Genomic DNA, 12,182 nt, shown 5'->3' on the forward strand with positions numbered 1-12,182 from the left:
TTATAAATGTGAAAGTTTGTATGGATGTATGGATGTTTGTTACTCTTTCACGTGAACCAATTGCAATGAAATTTGGTACGTAGACAGCTGGATAACTGGAATAACATATAGGCAACTTTTTATCCCGATATTCCTACGGGATACGGACTTACGCGGGTGAAACCGCGGGGCGCAGCTAGTAATTAATAATTGGCCTGCAATGGACTTTCAATCGGAAAGCAATGGTGTGTTGTTTCACTAAGACAGCCGAGTTGACCCGCAGGACAAGCGCGAAGCAGTAGAGCGCGCATACCGCACGATGTACCTGGAGTGCGCGAACCTGCCGGAGCGCACGTGCGCGTTCACGGTCGCGCAGAGCCTCGTGGCGCTGGCGGCGCGCGTGGACCGCGGCAGCGCGCTCGCACTCGAACACCTCGTGGACAAGTGGGTGGCCAAGGGCGATATCACGCCCGCTCATATACAGGTGCGCTTTTGTTTCGGACAAATGAACTTTTTTTTTTTTGTTTATCTTAATTGGATCTCTAAGAACCTAGCTATACTATAACATGAATAGAAACGATGTCTTAGGAAAAGTTGTTCTGGCTGGCTGGCATTTTATGTACACTTATAATTATCGAGATCTGGAATATCTGATGTTAAAACTGAGGTAACTTACGGTAACTGCACTGGCCAAAACTCTTGTTTCTTTTACTTAATTGCCATTTTCATTTATCTTCGTGAAACGGTAGCCTATCCAGGTAACGCACACGTCTTATCGTTAACGCGTGAAGCCGCGGCACCAACCATAAAATTTGTCATATTTTATCAATGTAATTATCTATTTTAGGTTTTCTGGGAAATGTTTTTGAAAAAGATTAATGGAACCACCGACATGGATAGCTATGCCGCTTTATCGTTTCTGGTCATGATAGCGAAAGCTAAGCCCTCTGTGGCTCTTGCAAATTTAGAAGTCATTCAATCGTATGGTCTGACTGGGGATTACAATTCAAGAAATTTGAGCGCTCAGTTGTTGATGGCGCTCTCCAAGAAAGGACAGAGATATCCTCCTGATCATGCTATATTCACAACTTTATTTGATAGTCTAATGGAAACATATATAAAATTTAATAAATTTGTATCATTTGCTGCAAATTCCATAGACTTGATTTATGCAATCTGTGATATTCCCGATGTGGTGTGTGTTAAGATTTTGGCCGAAATGTATAAAAAGCTTGAAGAGAATATGGAAAACGATGGTGAGGAAGAATCCAGCATGCCCACGGAACTTTTAACTAGGTTCATATTTGTGCTTGGACATGTGGCCTTGCAACAACTTATATATCTGGATATTAACGTCTATAGTGAATTGCGTAGGCGCAACCAGGTGTGTAATATGTTTTAAAGTATTTATTTAGAAATGAATGTAATTCAAGTTAAGTTTAAATATTTTGTATAGTTTTTTTTAAATTCTTGATTTTTATCATAAATGTGGAATAATCTTAATTGAGGGAGTATATTATACAAACCTTTCATTGAATTAAAATATTTATGAAAGGTGCGTGAAGAAAGAAAAGCGGAAGAGAAGAAAAAGAAGAAGATAGGTGCGTTCGCAACGCCGCTCCGGCGCGGGCGCGCGGACGATCTGCGGCGACAGACGCTCATGAACGTGAGCAACGCGAGCGCGTCCTCGCGCGGCCAGAGAGCGGCCAGCGTCACTTCCAGCAAACAGACTTCGGTGAGCGATTCAACTTGTACTAATATTACTTACTAGAAATCAATTTATTTTTTAATAGAATCAACAAAAGTTTGAGTTATAGTATATTTTATTTGCTCACTGCCTGTAATGCGTATGTAGAACATGAAAAATAATAAACAATGAGAACAATGTAACATTATCGCCATGGCGTGTTTTCAAGGCGAACACGACAATGACAGAGGACGAGGCGGGGCTGGAGGGCGCGGTGGCGGACGACGCCGACGCGGAGTACGTGCGCGGCGTGTGCGAGCGCGACGTCGCCGCGCCGGGCACCGCGCTGGCGCGCTACGTGCCGCTGCTGCGCCACCTGCTGGCCGCCGCGCCGCGCTGCCCGCCCGCGCTGCAGGCCGCCGCCGCGCTCGCGCTCACCAGGCCAGTACCTCGCTTACATGCTAGCTCGCTACTCTAATGGCAGGTCCACATTACACAATCTTATATTTATCGCACAGCAACTGGAACTGTGCTGATAACACAGCAGCAATTGCTGGCTGAAAGCTTGTGTTTTATATGGCAAAATCTTCTTATTCTGCGTAGAGTATTTATTAATGTACAATTTTATTCTTATTTCTAATCCAAGTGGACATAAATTCATCAAATAATATCATTTCCGATTATTTAAATAGTGGTTACTGGTGTTGTTTGTAGCAAACAAATGAAGAAACAACAGGAAAGTGATTAAAAATTATTAAAGAATATCAATAGTATAATACTCCACTTTAAAAGATCGAAATCACTTTTGAATTATTATTATTTATACAGGTTCATGTTAGTGTCGAGTTCTGTATGTGAGGATGGTTTGCAATTAATGGTCACCATTTTGAAAAGATCTAAGAATGTCTCAATGAGAACCAATTTAACCATCGCTTTTGCTGATCTCACACTGCGTTTTCCAAATCTTACTCAGCCATGGACACATCACATCTACCACATGTAAGTATTCATAAATACATTTTTATAGTTCTATTATTTTATGTACTTATATTTTGTACAAGTTTGTGTATAAAACAATTTGGTGTAAAACCCAATATTTATCAATTAAAAAAGAAGGTAATTGTTTTACTCTTATTGTGTAACAGTTTCTTTATGTATCTATTCATTGTTACAGTTTAAGCGACGAAGAATTAGAAGTTCGTCAGTGCGCTGTTAAAATGCTCTCATTTTTGGTTTTACACGAAATGGTGCGAGTGAAAGGTCAGATTGCAGACATGGCGCTGTGTTGCGCGGACAAGGACCCGAACGTTGCATCCATGACGAAATTATTCTTTAAACAATTGTCACAGAAAGGGAACGCATTGTATAATGTAATGCCGGATATTATATCGCGATTGAGCGATCCTGAACTGAATGTACCTGAGGAACAATATAGGATAATCATGAAGTAAATAACATACCTGTTACTAAAATATTACTCTAAATGCCTTGAGATAATTTTAAATGTTTAACATATTTTTTAGGTTTATAACATCTCTGATACAGAAGGACAGACAGATGGAAGCACTTGTTGAGAAGTTATGCCAAAGGTTTAAACTATCTACTGAAGAACGACAATGGCGAGATCTTGCGTATTGCCTCTCACTTTTCACGTATAACGAACGATCTCTTAAGAAACTTATTGAAAATCTAGACTGCTATAAGGATAAGCTGCATTGTAAAGGAGTAATGGACTCATTTACTACACTCATGAATAATACCTCAAAAATGGCTAAAAATGAGATAAAGGTAAATGAACGTACAATCGCGCAACAGTTAAACATCCATCTTTTATTTATTCATTTGTTTTATATTCGTTAATACTGCGTTATTTCATAGAATATATTTTTATAAGACTATAAAAGTTTATAAAATAATCTTAATCAAATCACAAATCACTGTATCATAATATATATATATAATGATTGTCATTCCAAAAATATTTTGTTTTTTTCTATGCAGACTCTAGTAACAGAATTGGGCGACAAGATAGAAGAGTGTTTTGCAGTCCGAGAGAACGAAGAAGGTGAAACAGAACAAACTAACGGCGAAGAGATGGAAAAAGACGACGCTCCCAAAGCGACGCCGCGGCGAAAAGCAGCAGCTCCAAGACGACAGAGAGTGCGGTCTGAGAGTCCTGACGAGGTTTGACTATAATTCAAGTCAAAATATTGGAGATGAAGTTCCAATTAATAATTTGACACCTCTTGTATCATTTCTTTTAGATATATTTGAAATACACGCTGGCAATGCCGTGGCCTGAAGCTTATAAATGAATCCAAAATGTTTACTCTTCTGATATCAGATTAACGATAGTAAATGACTACCATTAAATATTAAAATTGATTGATTTCAGAATGAACCTCCCAACAGAGAAAATATATCTCATTCCGTAAGAAAATCTAAAAGGAAAGTAACTCAGAGAACTAGAACTGCCACTAATGAATCAGATGAGTCAGGTAACAATGCATTATATTTGTACTAGTACACTTGTATTTTTTTGGGTAGTCTAAAAATTTATAATTGTAATATTATATTCTATGAATTGTTTTCGTTAAGTTTGATGTTAATATATTTAAAAATTAATACTTTATTTATTTTCTAGATGATGAAGATTTTGAAAAGAAAGAGGAAGAAGTTTTCAAAAAACCCGCAACAAGAAAGGGGTCTAGGAGAAGAAATTAATATCTAATTTATTTTAAGCATTTTAAATATAAGAAAGAATTTAAACAGATTTTTTGGTATTATTTTATCATTTCGAACTCTGGCTATTTTAGCCAGAGTTACATACAAAAATGGAATAAGCAAAACTTTTTGTATATGATGCCTGCTGTAAATTTATTAGTTAATATGTGGGGAGATTTCATCAGCTGGCCTTCATCAAATCCTAGAAGGAAAATATGTATGAATTTTGGTATCTACTAACTATAGCTTTATGTTTATACTCTTTTTTTAATAATTATTGTATAAATACAACATTATAGAATGGGGTTAGCTTGCACTGGGGAAGTTCCGGGGTTGTACCTTCTTACCCGGCGCGAGCTGACCCCCACAGAAGACCGGCGTGAAATAGTAGCATGCTACTGTGTTACGTACTGTGAGTGGGGTAGCCGGAGGCCCATTTCCTCACTCTTCCCAATCTATTCCTTATTTCCCATTGTCAATCCTTTCCTTATCCCTTACCCCATGAAAGCGCATTCGTAAAGATGCTCCGCGAATGCTCCTGGGCGGTGGCGATCGCTTACCATTAGACAAAACACCAGCTCAGTCACCCGTTATGACACAAAAAAGGGGGGCTTATAGGTCGTATAACTTCTCTTGTCGCAGACTTCTTACACCAACACATTCCATATTTCTTATGATCGTCATCAGCCCATATATGTTCCCACTGCTGGGACACAGGCCTCCTATGAGGGTTCAGGCCATAATCCACCACGCTGGCCAAGTGCGGGTTGGCAGATGTCACATGTCGTCGAACTTTTGATTCTTGGACATGCCGGTTTCCTCACGATGTTTTCCTTCACCGTTTTAAGCAGTGGTCATGCTATCCACATGTGCAGATAAATTGAAAAATCAATTTATTTCCTGCACGCTCGCCCGGTCTCGAACCCCGACTTATCGATTTTGAAGTCCGAGGTTCTCACCACTGAGCCACCACTGCTTTTATTTATGCACTGCTTATATTTCTTATGATCATTTATATTTTATTCTACCTGAAAGTTAGCTATAATATGTAAACGTCTTGCTTTTGGTCGCTAATACGGGACTTTTTGGGAAATGGCAACTCTCAATGATACGTTAATATTTGACAAATTGATAATGTAACCCTCCAGTTCCGCCACCTTAGCCCTATTATGGGAATTCAGCCCGATTTTAACCTCTAGCCCTAACAGTGCAATCTGGGATAGATTATTTCATATTTAAAACAATTATCTCGAAATAGCTAGCCGTGAGTTTATCGCCACAATCAACAGATTACGATTTAGCCATAACAAAGCAGCCGCACACCTAGCAAGACGGAATATAATTAATAACAATATTTATAAATAATACCTTTTGTAATGAAAAAGTCGGTGATATGAATCATATCATCTTCAGCTGTCAAAACCATATGTTTATATTTCATAGGGTGAAGCCATTAACAAAGAGAAGAAGAAGACGTATTGGCAAGTGAAATAATAGAAGAAAGTGATACTTCCCGCCGCCAGTTGTGTGATCTGTTAAAAAACAAAAAGTGTTATAGTGCGTTATATAAACACATTAAAAATCCTGTTGGAACGATCTAGGGAAAAAATAAGTTATTACAGCAAATACGTGAAAATACATAAAATTAAAAAAAAATTGTTATCAAAAATAAGACTTGGCTTAAAGGTCTCGTAATCAAGCCATTAAATATTAAAAAAAAGTGTATTTGACATTGAAGTTTTGTTTGTTATGATCTCTCGGAAACAAATATAATATGTGGAATGAGGGTTATCAATGTATCGGTGTAATTTAAATCTAAAGTTCTCATGACAGCATTTTTTCATAAATTACTTCAATTATTTTATGTTAAGTGTAACTTTCTTTTGCTGGGTATTTTTATAATGGCGCGACCGGGATTATGCAAGTTAACACACATCAAATGCCGATCAGGAGTATATCCACGTTCAAATATAGAACGACAAGTAATTCCTGATGATAAGTTAAAATGGGACACCGATTTTACCGAATATAAACCACCCTTCTATACTGCACCATCTATTGTAGGAAAACCATGGGCTGACCCGGACATTGGTAGATACAAAAATAATAAAAACAATCTTAATTGCTTGCTTTTCTTTAAAATTAATGTTACTTTATGTAAATTTACTTAAAGGTGCGCATAATTTTAATCCCAAATGGAATGAACTAGATGGAGAAGTGGATAGAACTAGCTATATAGGCCAATACAAAATAATTAATAAATTTCCCTTAAATCCTATTGGAAGAACTGGTATTTGTGGTAGGGGAGTACTTGGTCGATGGGGGCCAAATCATGCAGCTGATCCTGTAGTAACAAGATGGCATATTGACTCAAATAATAAGTAAATATTTGCATATTTGTACTGAACTGTTAAGCTTTGCTAGCAATGTAATTAAAATAAACTTTCTGATATATTCCAGAAAAGTCCTTCAATTTATAGCCATTAAAAGACGTGACACAGGAGAATGGGCACTTCCTGGTGGAATGGTGGATCCTGGTGAAAAAGTTGCAGCCACTGCTATCAGAGAATTCCAGGAAGAGGCTATGAATTCTCTCCAAGCTAGTAACGGTATTATATTTGAATAAGAATCACATAATTATAAACTTAAAAGTACATTTACATTATACATTTTATTTGATATATGATGCTGTTATTGTAAATCTGTTAGGCTTTTTAATTTTTCGTGAAGCCCAGTTTTTTATTACTTTTAGGGCTAGTTGTTTTATTATAATTGTATATGATAGTCAAGCATATTTCGGCATGATTTGGGCCAGCTCTCACCGGGGAAGTATCACACCCCTACAGACAACGGTCGTGAAATATTGTGTTTTGTTCGATGAGTGGGGGAGCCGGAGGCCCATATCCTTACCCTTCCCAGTCCTTTCCTTTACTCTGCAAAGGTCTTACGCCTCTCCAAATATTAATGGGCGGTGGTAGCGCTTACCATCAGGCGATCCAACTCCACTGCTGACGAAGACACAAAAAAGCACTCTTATGTTGAATGTCAGACAAGAAGTATGTATCATTCTATATTCTTTATCTTTATCATCATCAGTCCATATATGTTCCCAGGGACTCAGGCCTCCTGTGAAGATCCTATATCTTTTTACTTTATTTTAATTTCAGACGAAAAAGAAGCTTTGAGGGAAAAATTAAAAGATTTTTTCAGTGGAGGCATTGAGATCTACAGTGGCTATGTAGATGACCCCCGTAATACAGACAACGCGTGGATGGAAACAGTAGCTTTTAACTTTCATGATGATACAGGTTCGGTTGTTGGGAACCTCCATTTACAAGCTGGTGATGACGCAATTGGAGTAAGATGGGTGGACGTAACACCAGATTTAAAATTATATGCAAGTCATAAAGAAATTGTTGATGCCGTACTTGATAGATATAAAAAATTTATGATTAAATAATTTTAATGAATGCGAGTTTATTTTCAAACACACAAGACTTAAACTTTTAAAAATTATTTATTATCACTACATAATGATGAATTTATTATGAATTCTCTATCTTTTAAGTATATATACTTCGATAAATATAAATCATTAAATTATTTACTATTCAGATTTAACATTTACGAATGAACTCTGTATCACTTTCTTTTTATTACTTATTACTAAGGTCTCAAAAAAAGGAAATCGTAAATGAGCATTTTTTTTATTTCTATATTTAATGTACATTACATTACGTAATCTTGTAAGTCACCCAATCTGATACAAAATATAAGCAATAAGAATAACAGTCACCATCCAATAACACTTAAAATATTCAAATCAATCTAGATCTAACTTCCATAGACTAAACTTCAGATAAAAATTGGTCCCGTGCATTGCTTCTACGATTTATTATTAATGCAGTGTTGTCATTATACTAAATAATTTTATATTGCACCGTGTAAATGCACGATTCATGTAAGTTTTTACATTTGCCAAATCTCAGTAAGCAACAAACTCCAAGGCTAATATTTCATAATCACATACGCCTCAATTTTAGTTTATGATTACACAATGAAGCACGACCGACATAAAAATTGCTTCGGCAATTTATTATGAATGCAAATAGGTAAATGTTATTTCTTCGTTCACACTTTTATGATTTAATTGGATTTGTTCTACAAATATAGACACTCCACTGTACACATACCCCAAGACTTGGCAACCATGAAAACTGCATTAAACATTATGGATAACCAACAACTTACTAATAGAAGGAAAAAATCGGGATACAAAGATATTAAAGACAATATTAAGTAAAGATATACAAATGAGCTAAAACTAAATGGGTAATATATGTTTTTATATCTACTTGTTTAGAGATGGTGGCTGTACTTACAAATGAGTAGGTAAATAGTTATTTGCGATCTGTATTTGACAAAAGGATCACTTTATTAGGAAAAAACATTAGTCTTAATAAAAGACGATATTTATATTATAAAGTACTTGACTAGTAAATTATTTTTAACACATGGTACAAGTTACAAGTATACGATAAATTAAACAAATTCATCCTTTTAAACCGATTTCTTTATCTTCTCCCAATTTTCTACTAAATATGTTTTGTTTTTGGAAAAGACCAATGAATAACAATATTTAATTTTCATATATAATGCCAAACATAACGACCATATCACAGCACTATTGAATATTGGGTGAATTTTTAGGCGTCTATCACGGGAATAGGCAGCGATTTGTAAGCTCTATAACAGTTCACGTCGTTCATCAAACGGATAATGTTTTGTGTAAAAGTTGGCAGATCCTGTAACAACACACGTGTGAATTAAATTGAAATCAATCGTAATTTTTTATACGGCTAAAATATACCGTACTATTAAACCATTTAGTTTAAATCGATAAATTAACTCAATATTATATAGACTATACCTTCATCATATACCTTCATTATATATTGTCTCTTCATTAGCATTTATCGTGTGAGGCGTCAAGTACAAAAGAGTACCGTGTAATTTAGAACGAGTGTTTAGACTATATACCGACACGGTATATAGTCTAAACACTCTATATAGTTTCTATATAGTCTGCTGCATTGGAGTTAGCGAGGGCATAGACTACAGAGTAGCAGAGAGTATATACCGTATCCGGCGGGAAGTCGGCGAGGTGCGCGGCGTGGTGCGGCGCGAGGTCGAGCGAGGCGAGGAAGCGCGGCAGGAAGGCGAGGCGGAAGGCGGTGAAGTCGAGCGTGGCCATCGCGTGCGCGCAGCCCAGCGCCTCGTCGCGCAGCAGCGCGCGCGCGCCGCCCTCGCACGCGCCCGCCACCAGCACCGACAGGAACTCGCACAGGAACTCCGCGCGGAACACCGCCTGTGCGACCCCACACATAACACATACTGTGACATCGGTCATTTTTTTAACGAATATGTTGTCGTCCTAAAACTAGCTGCCGCTCCTGGTCACTGCGAAATATCCTTTTGCAATGACATAGTATGGTTCGTAGCACGTAATGCATACAAGTAGCAATCTTATCACATTGATTGATTCGCGGCACGCACCTTGTGGAAGAGCTTCCACTTGGTGTTGAGCAGGTCGAGTGTGGTGATGTTGATGCGCAGCAGCTCGATATCGGGCAGCAGCAGCGCGCGGCCGAGCGCCGCCAGCGCGCCGCGCAGCTCGTCCAGCCGCCGCGCGCCCTCCGCCGCCTCCACCTTGTGCGGGAAGAAGTAGCGCCACCGGTGCACCAGCACGCTGCGCACGCAAACGATCACATTCCCACTCTCACTGTGCTATGTAACATTGTTTATATCCTTGCAGAGTGCCCGCGGCATGGCAATTGCAACAGTTTCGCTAAATGATGGTCACTCTGAATTTCGTCATAGGAAAATAAAGACAATTTATCAATATCGTTGATATGACTCTATTTTTGTTAAATTAGAAATAAGTAGTATCTTCTTTCAAGTAGTATGCTTTGTCGTAACGATTTATTAATAAAAAAAAACTATAATAAAACACTATAATAAAAAACTATAAACGATTTATTAATTAAAAAAAAAACTATAAGGCGCGTGCGCGTCACCTGGAGAGCAGGCGGTGCGCGGCGCGGGCGAGCGCGGGCGCGTGCGGCGCGGCGCGCGGCAGCACGCGCTGGTGCAGCAGCGCCAGCACGGCGCTCACGCGCACGCCCGCGCCGCCCGCCTCCACGCCCAGCCGCACGCACTCCACCAGACGCTCCAGGCTGCCTTCGCTGTCGCCCGTCTCCCTGATCGAGCACGCAGCAGTTTAAACACATCCCGTTCCAACTCACTCGTCACTCGCGTTTAGACATGCATAAATAATAAATATTTATACACAAAAATAAATAACAGATCTGTTTGATTTATCAAAAGGTGAAGAAAGCCAAGACGAAAGTTTCAGAAACATATGACGTACTTTTGTGCGACCTCCAGAAAAACTTCAATGGCAGTGTAGGCAAAACTCCCAAGTTGCGGCAACAATGCGGTGAAGAGAGCCAGGAAGAAATCCGTTATCTCCGATTCCGCGTTCGAATAAGCCGGGTCGCACAACATACGCAGGGAGCTCTCGGCAGCCCATTGAATGCCTTCTGCTATGATCTGAAATAGGCATTTTAAGTAAAAATATATTTCATTGAATTAATCTTTAAACGTGGACTTTTGAAATTGAATTTGAATTTGAATTATAGTCCCACCATAAAACTATGGCTCAATATTAACACTTAATCTTCAACGCCGGGTTCATAACTAATAACGGATATGGTTAGTTCATATTTTTTCCCTATTAAATCAGTTACGTATGAAAATAAATGACAAAACGTGTGATGTCAGCAACGGTGTGACCAGCCCCAAACTTACAAAACCAAAAAAAAAATGTTTTGTATTTAGCGTGTCCGATTGAATACAGTTGAAACTCACCTTCTTGGCATTAGTTGGCGCGGCCGCGAACGCGTGCAGCAGGTCCGTGAGCGGCGGCAGCGCCAGCTTGGGCCCGGCGGCGGACAGCGCGCCCGCCCACGCCGCGACCAGCGCGCGCGCCGCCTCGCCGCCCGCGCCCGCGCCCGCCCCCGCGCCCGCGCCCGCCCCCGCCCCGCGGGACAGCGACATTGACACTAGCGCCTCGCGGACCACCGCCGCTGTCTGTTGCGTTTGGAATTGTCTCATTTTTCATGTATACATACAATGCGCTCACATAAAACACTCACGTACAACTAAAATCGCAATCACGCTCAAAAGTATCGAAACCTAAACTGTCTAATGAGTTATCGTTCGGTTGTTATTCGACCGCGCTACAACACGAGGTCACAATGACAGTGAAAAACTGTCTAAATAACAGCGCTTCCTAACTTTAAAAGGATGGAGCGTTGTTTTCCACATAAGTTATGTGAAATACTATTACCCTTTAATTAACAAAATTGTATGTAACTAACTCTAGGTTTTAATAATTTTGCTAAAAAATTAGATGTCAATCGCTTAAACATCATTCTTGTCTCATGCTCGTGGCAATGTTAATGATGGTATCTAAATAGGTGTACTGTGCTACAGTACACTTATGTAGTCTTATATACTGTCTTTAATAGAACTAGCTGTGACCCGCGGTTGATGTTGAGATGTCAGGAAAAAAAACACGAATAAAACACGAATATGACATTCTCTAAAAAAAAATTCCTAGCTAGATCGATTTATCGCCCCCAAAACCCCATATATACTAAATTTCATGAAAATCGTTGGAGCCGATTCCGAGATTCCAATTATATATATATATATATATATACAAGAA

The 12,182-nt window shown here is 38.9% G+C and overlaps 4 protein-coding genes across 6 annotated transcripts in view; 3 read left to right on the forward strand and 1 right to left on the reverse strand.

Annotated features, from left to right (window-relative positions):
* LOC119830806 (condensin complex subunit 1-like) overlaps positions 1–4,439 on the forward strand; it is an 8,618-nt gene extending 4,179 nt beyond the window's left edge. Inside the window, exons 12-21 of the mRNA XM_038353953.1 lie at positions 263–463; positions 827–1,363; positions 1,535–1,714; positions 1,896–2,107; positions 2,495–2,665; positions 2,841–3,113; positions 3,190–3,454; positions 3,668–3,850; positions 4,062–4,164; positions 4,311–4,439. Of these exons, the coding sequence (XP_038209881.1) occupies positions 263–463; positions 827–1,363; positions 1,535–1,714; positions 1,896–2,107; positions 2,495–2,665; positions 2,841–3,113; positions 3,190–3,454; positions 3,668–3,850; positions 4,062–4,164; positions 4,311–4,390 (2,205 nt within the window). The 3' untranslated portion in view covers positions 4,391–4,439. The remainder of the gene's footprint in view (positions 1–262; positions 464–826; positions 1,364–1,534; positions 1,715–1,895; positions 2,108–2,494; positions 2,666–2,840; positions 3,114–3,189; positions 3,455–3,667; positions 3,851–4,061; positions 4,165–4,310) is intronic.
* LOC119830797 (metabotropic glutamate receptor 2) overlaps positions 1–12,182 on the forward strand; it is a 77,961-nt gene that overhangs the window by 12,173 nt on the left and 53,606 nt on the right. The window lies entirely within an intron of this gene.
* Positions 6,146–7,857, forward strand: LOC119830800 (ADP-ribose pyrophosphatase, mitochondrial-like). The gene is made up of 4 exons (XM_038353946.1): positions 6,146–6,481; positions 6,564–6,771; positions 6,851–6,999; positions 7,558–7,857. Exons 1-4 carry the CDS (start codon positions 6,217–6,219, stop codon positions 7,848–7,850), a joined length of 915 nt encoding a protein of 304 aa, XP_038209874.1. The 5' UTR covers positions 6,146–6,216; the 3' UTR covers positions 7,851–7,857.
* LOC119830962 (exportin-6-like) lies at positions 8,087–11,566 on the reverse strand. The gene is made up of 6 exons (XM_038354155.1): positions 11,321–11,566; positions 10,821–11,002; positions 10,468–10,650; positions 9,947–10,139; positions 9,531–9,758; positions 8,087–9,195 (listed from the first exon to the last, which is right to left on the reverse strand). The coding sequence occupies exons 1-6, from the start codon at positions 11,564–11,566 to the stop codon at positions 9,097–9,099; spliced, it is 1,131 nt and encodes a 376-aa protein (XP_038210083.1). The 3' UTR covers positions 8,087–9,096.

The sequence above is a fragment of the Zerene cesonia genome, chromosome 12, assembly GCF_012273895.1.
Source record: "Zerene cesonia ecotype Mississippi chromosome 12, Zerene_cesonia_1.1, whole genome shotgun sequence".
NCBI classification, from domain to species: Eukaryota; Metazoa; Arthropoda; class Insecta; order Lepidoptera; family Pieridae; genus Zerene; species Zerene cesonia.

Coding starts and splice junctions, on each gene's coding strand:
- LOC119830962 (XM_038354155.1), bottom strand. CDS start 11,566: ATGAGACAATTCCAAACGCAACAGACAGCGGCGGTGGTCCGCGAGGCG. Junction 10,651..10,820: donor TTTCTGGAGGTCGCACAAAA/GTACGTCATATG, acceptor GTGCTCGATCAG/GGAGACGGGCGACAGCGAAG. Junction 10,140..10,467: donor GCGCACCGCCTGCTCTCCAG/GTGACGCGCACG, acceptor TTGCGTGCGCAG/CGTGCTGGTGCACCGGTGGC.
- LOC119830800 (XM_038353946.1), top strand. CDS start 6,217: ATGACAGCATTTTTTCATAAATTACTTCAATTATTTTATGTTAAGTGT. Junction 6,482..6,563: donor ATGGGCTGACCCGGACATTG/GTAGATACAAAA, acceptor ATTTACTTAAAG/GTGCGCATAATTTTAATCCC. Junction 6,772..6,850: donor CATATTGACTCAAATAATAA/GTAAATATTTGC, acceptor GATATATTCCAG/AAAAGTCCTTCAATTTATAG.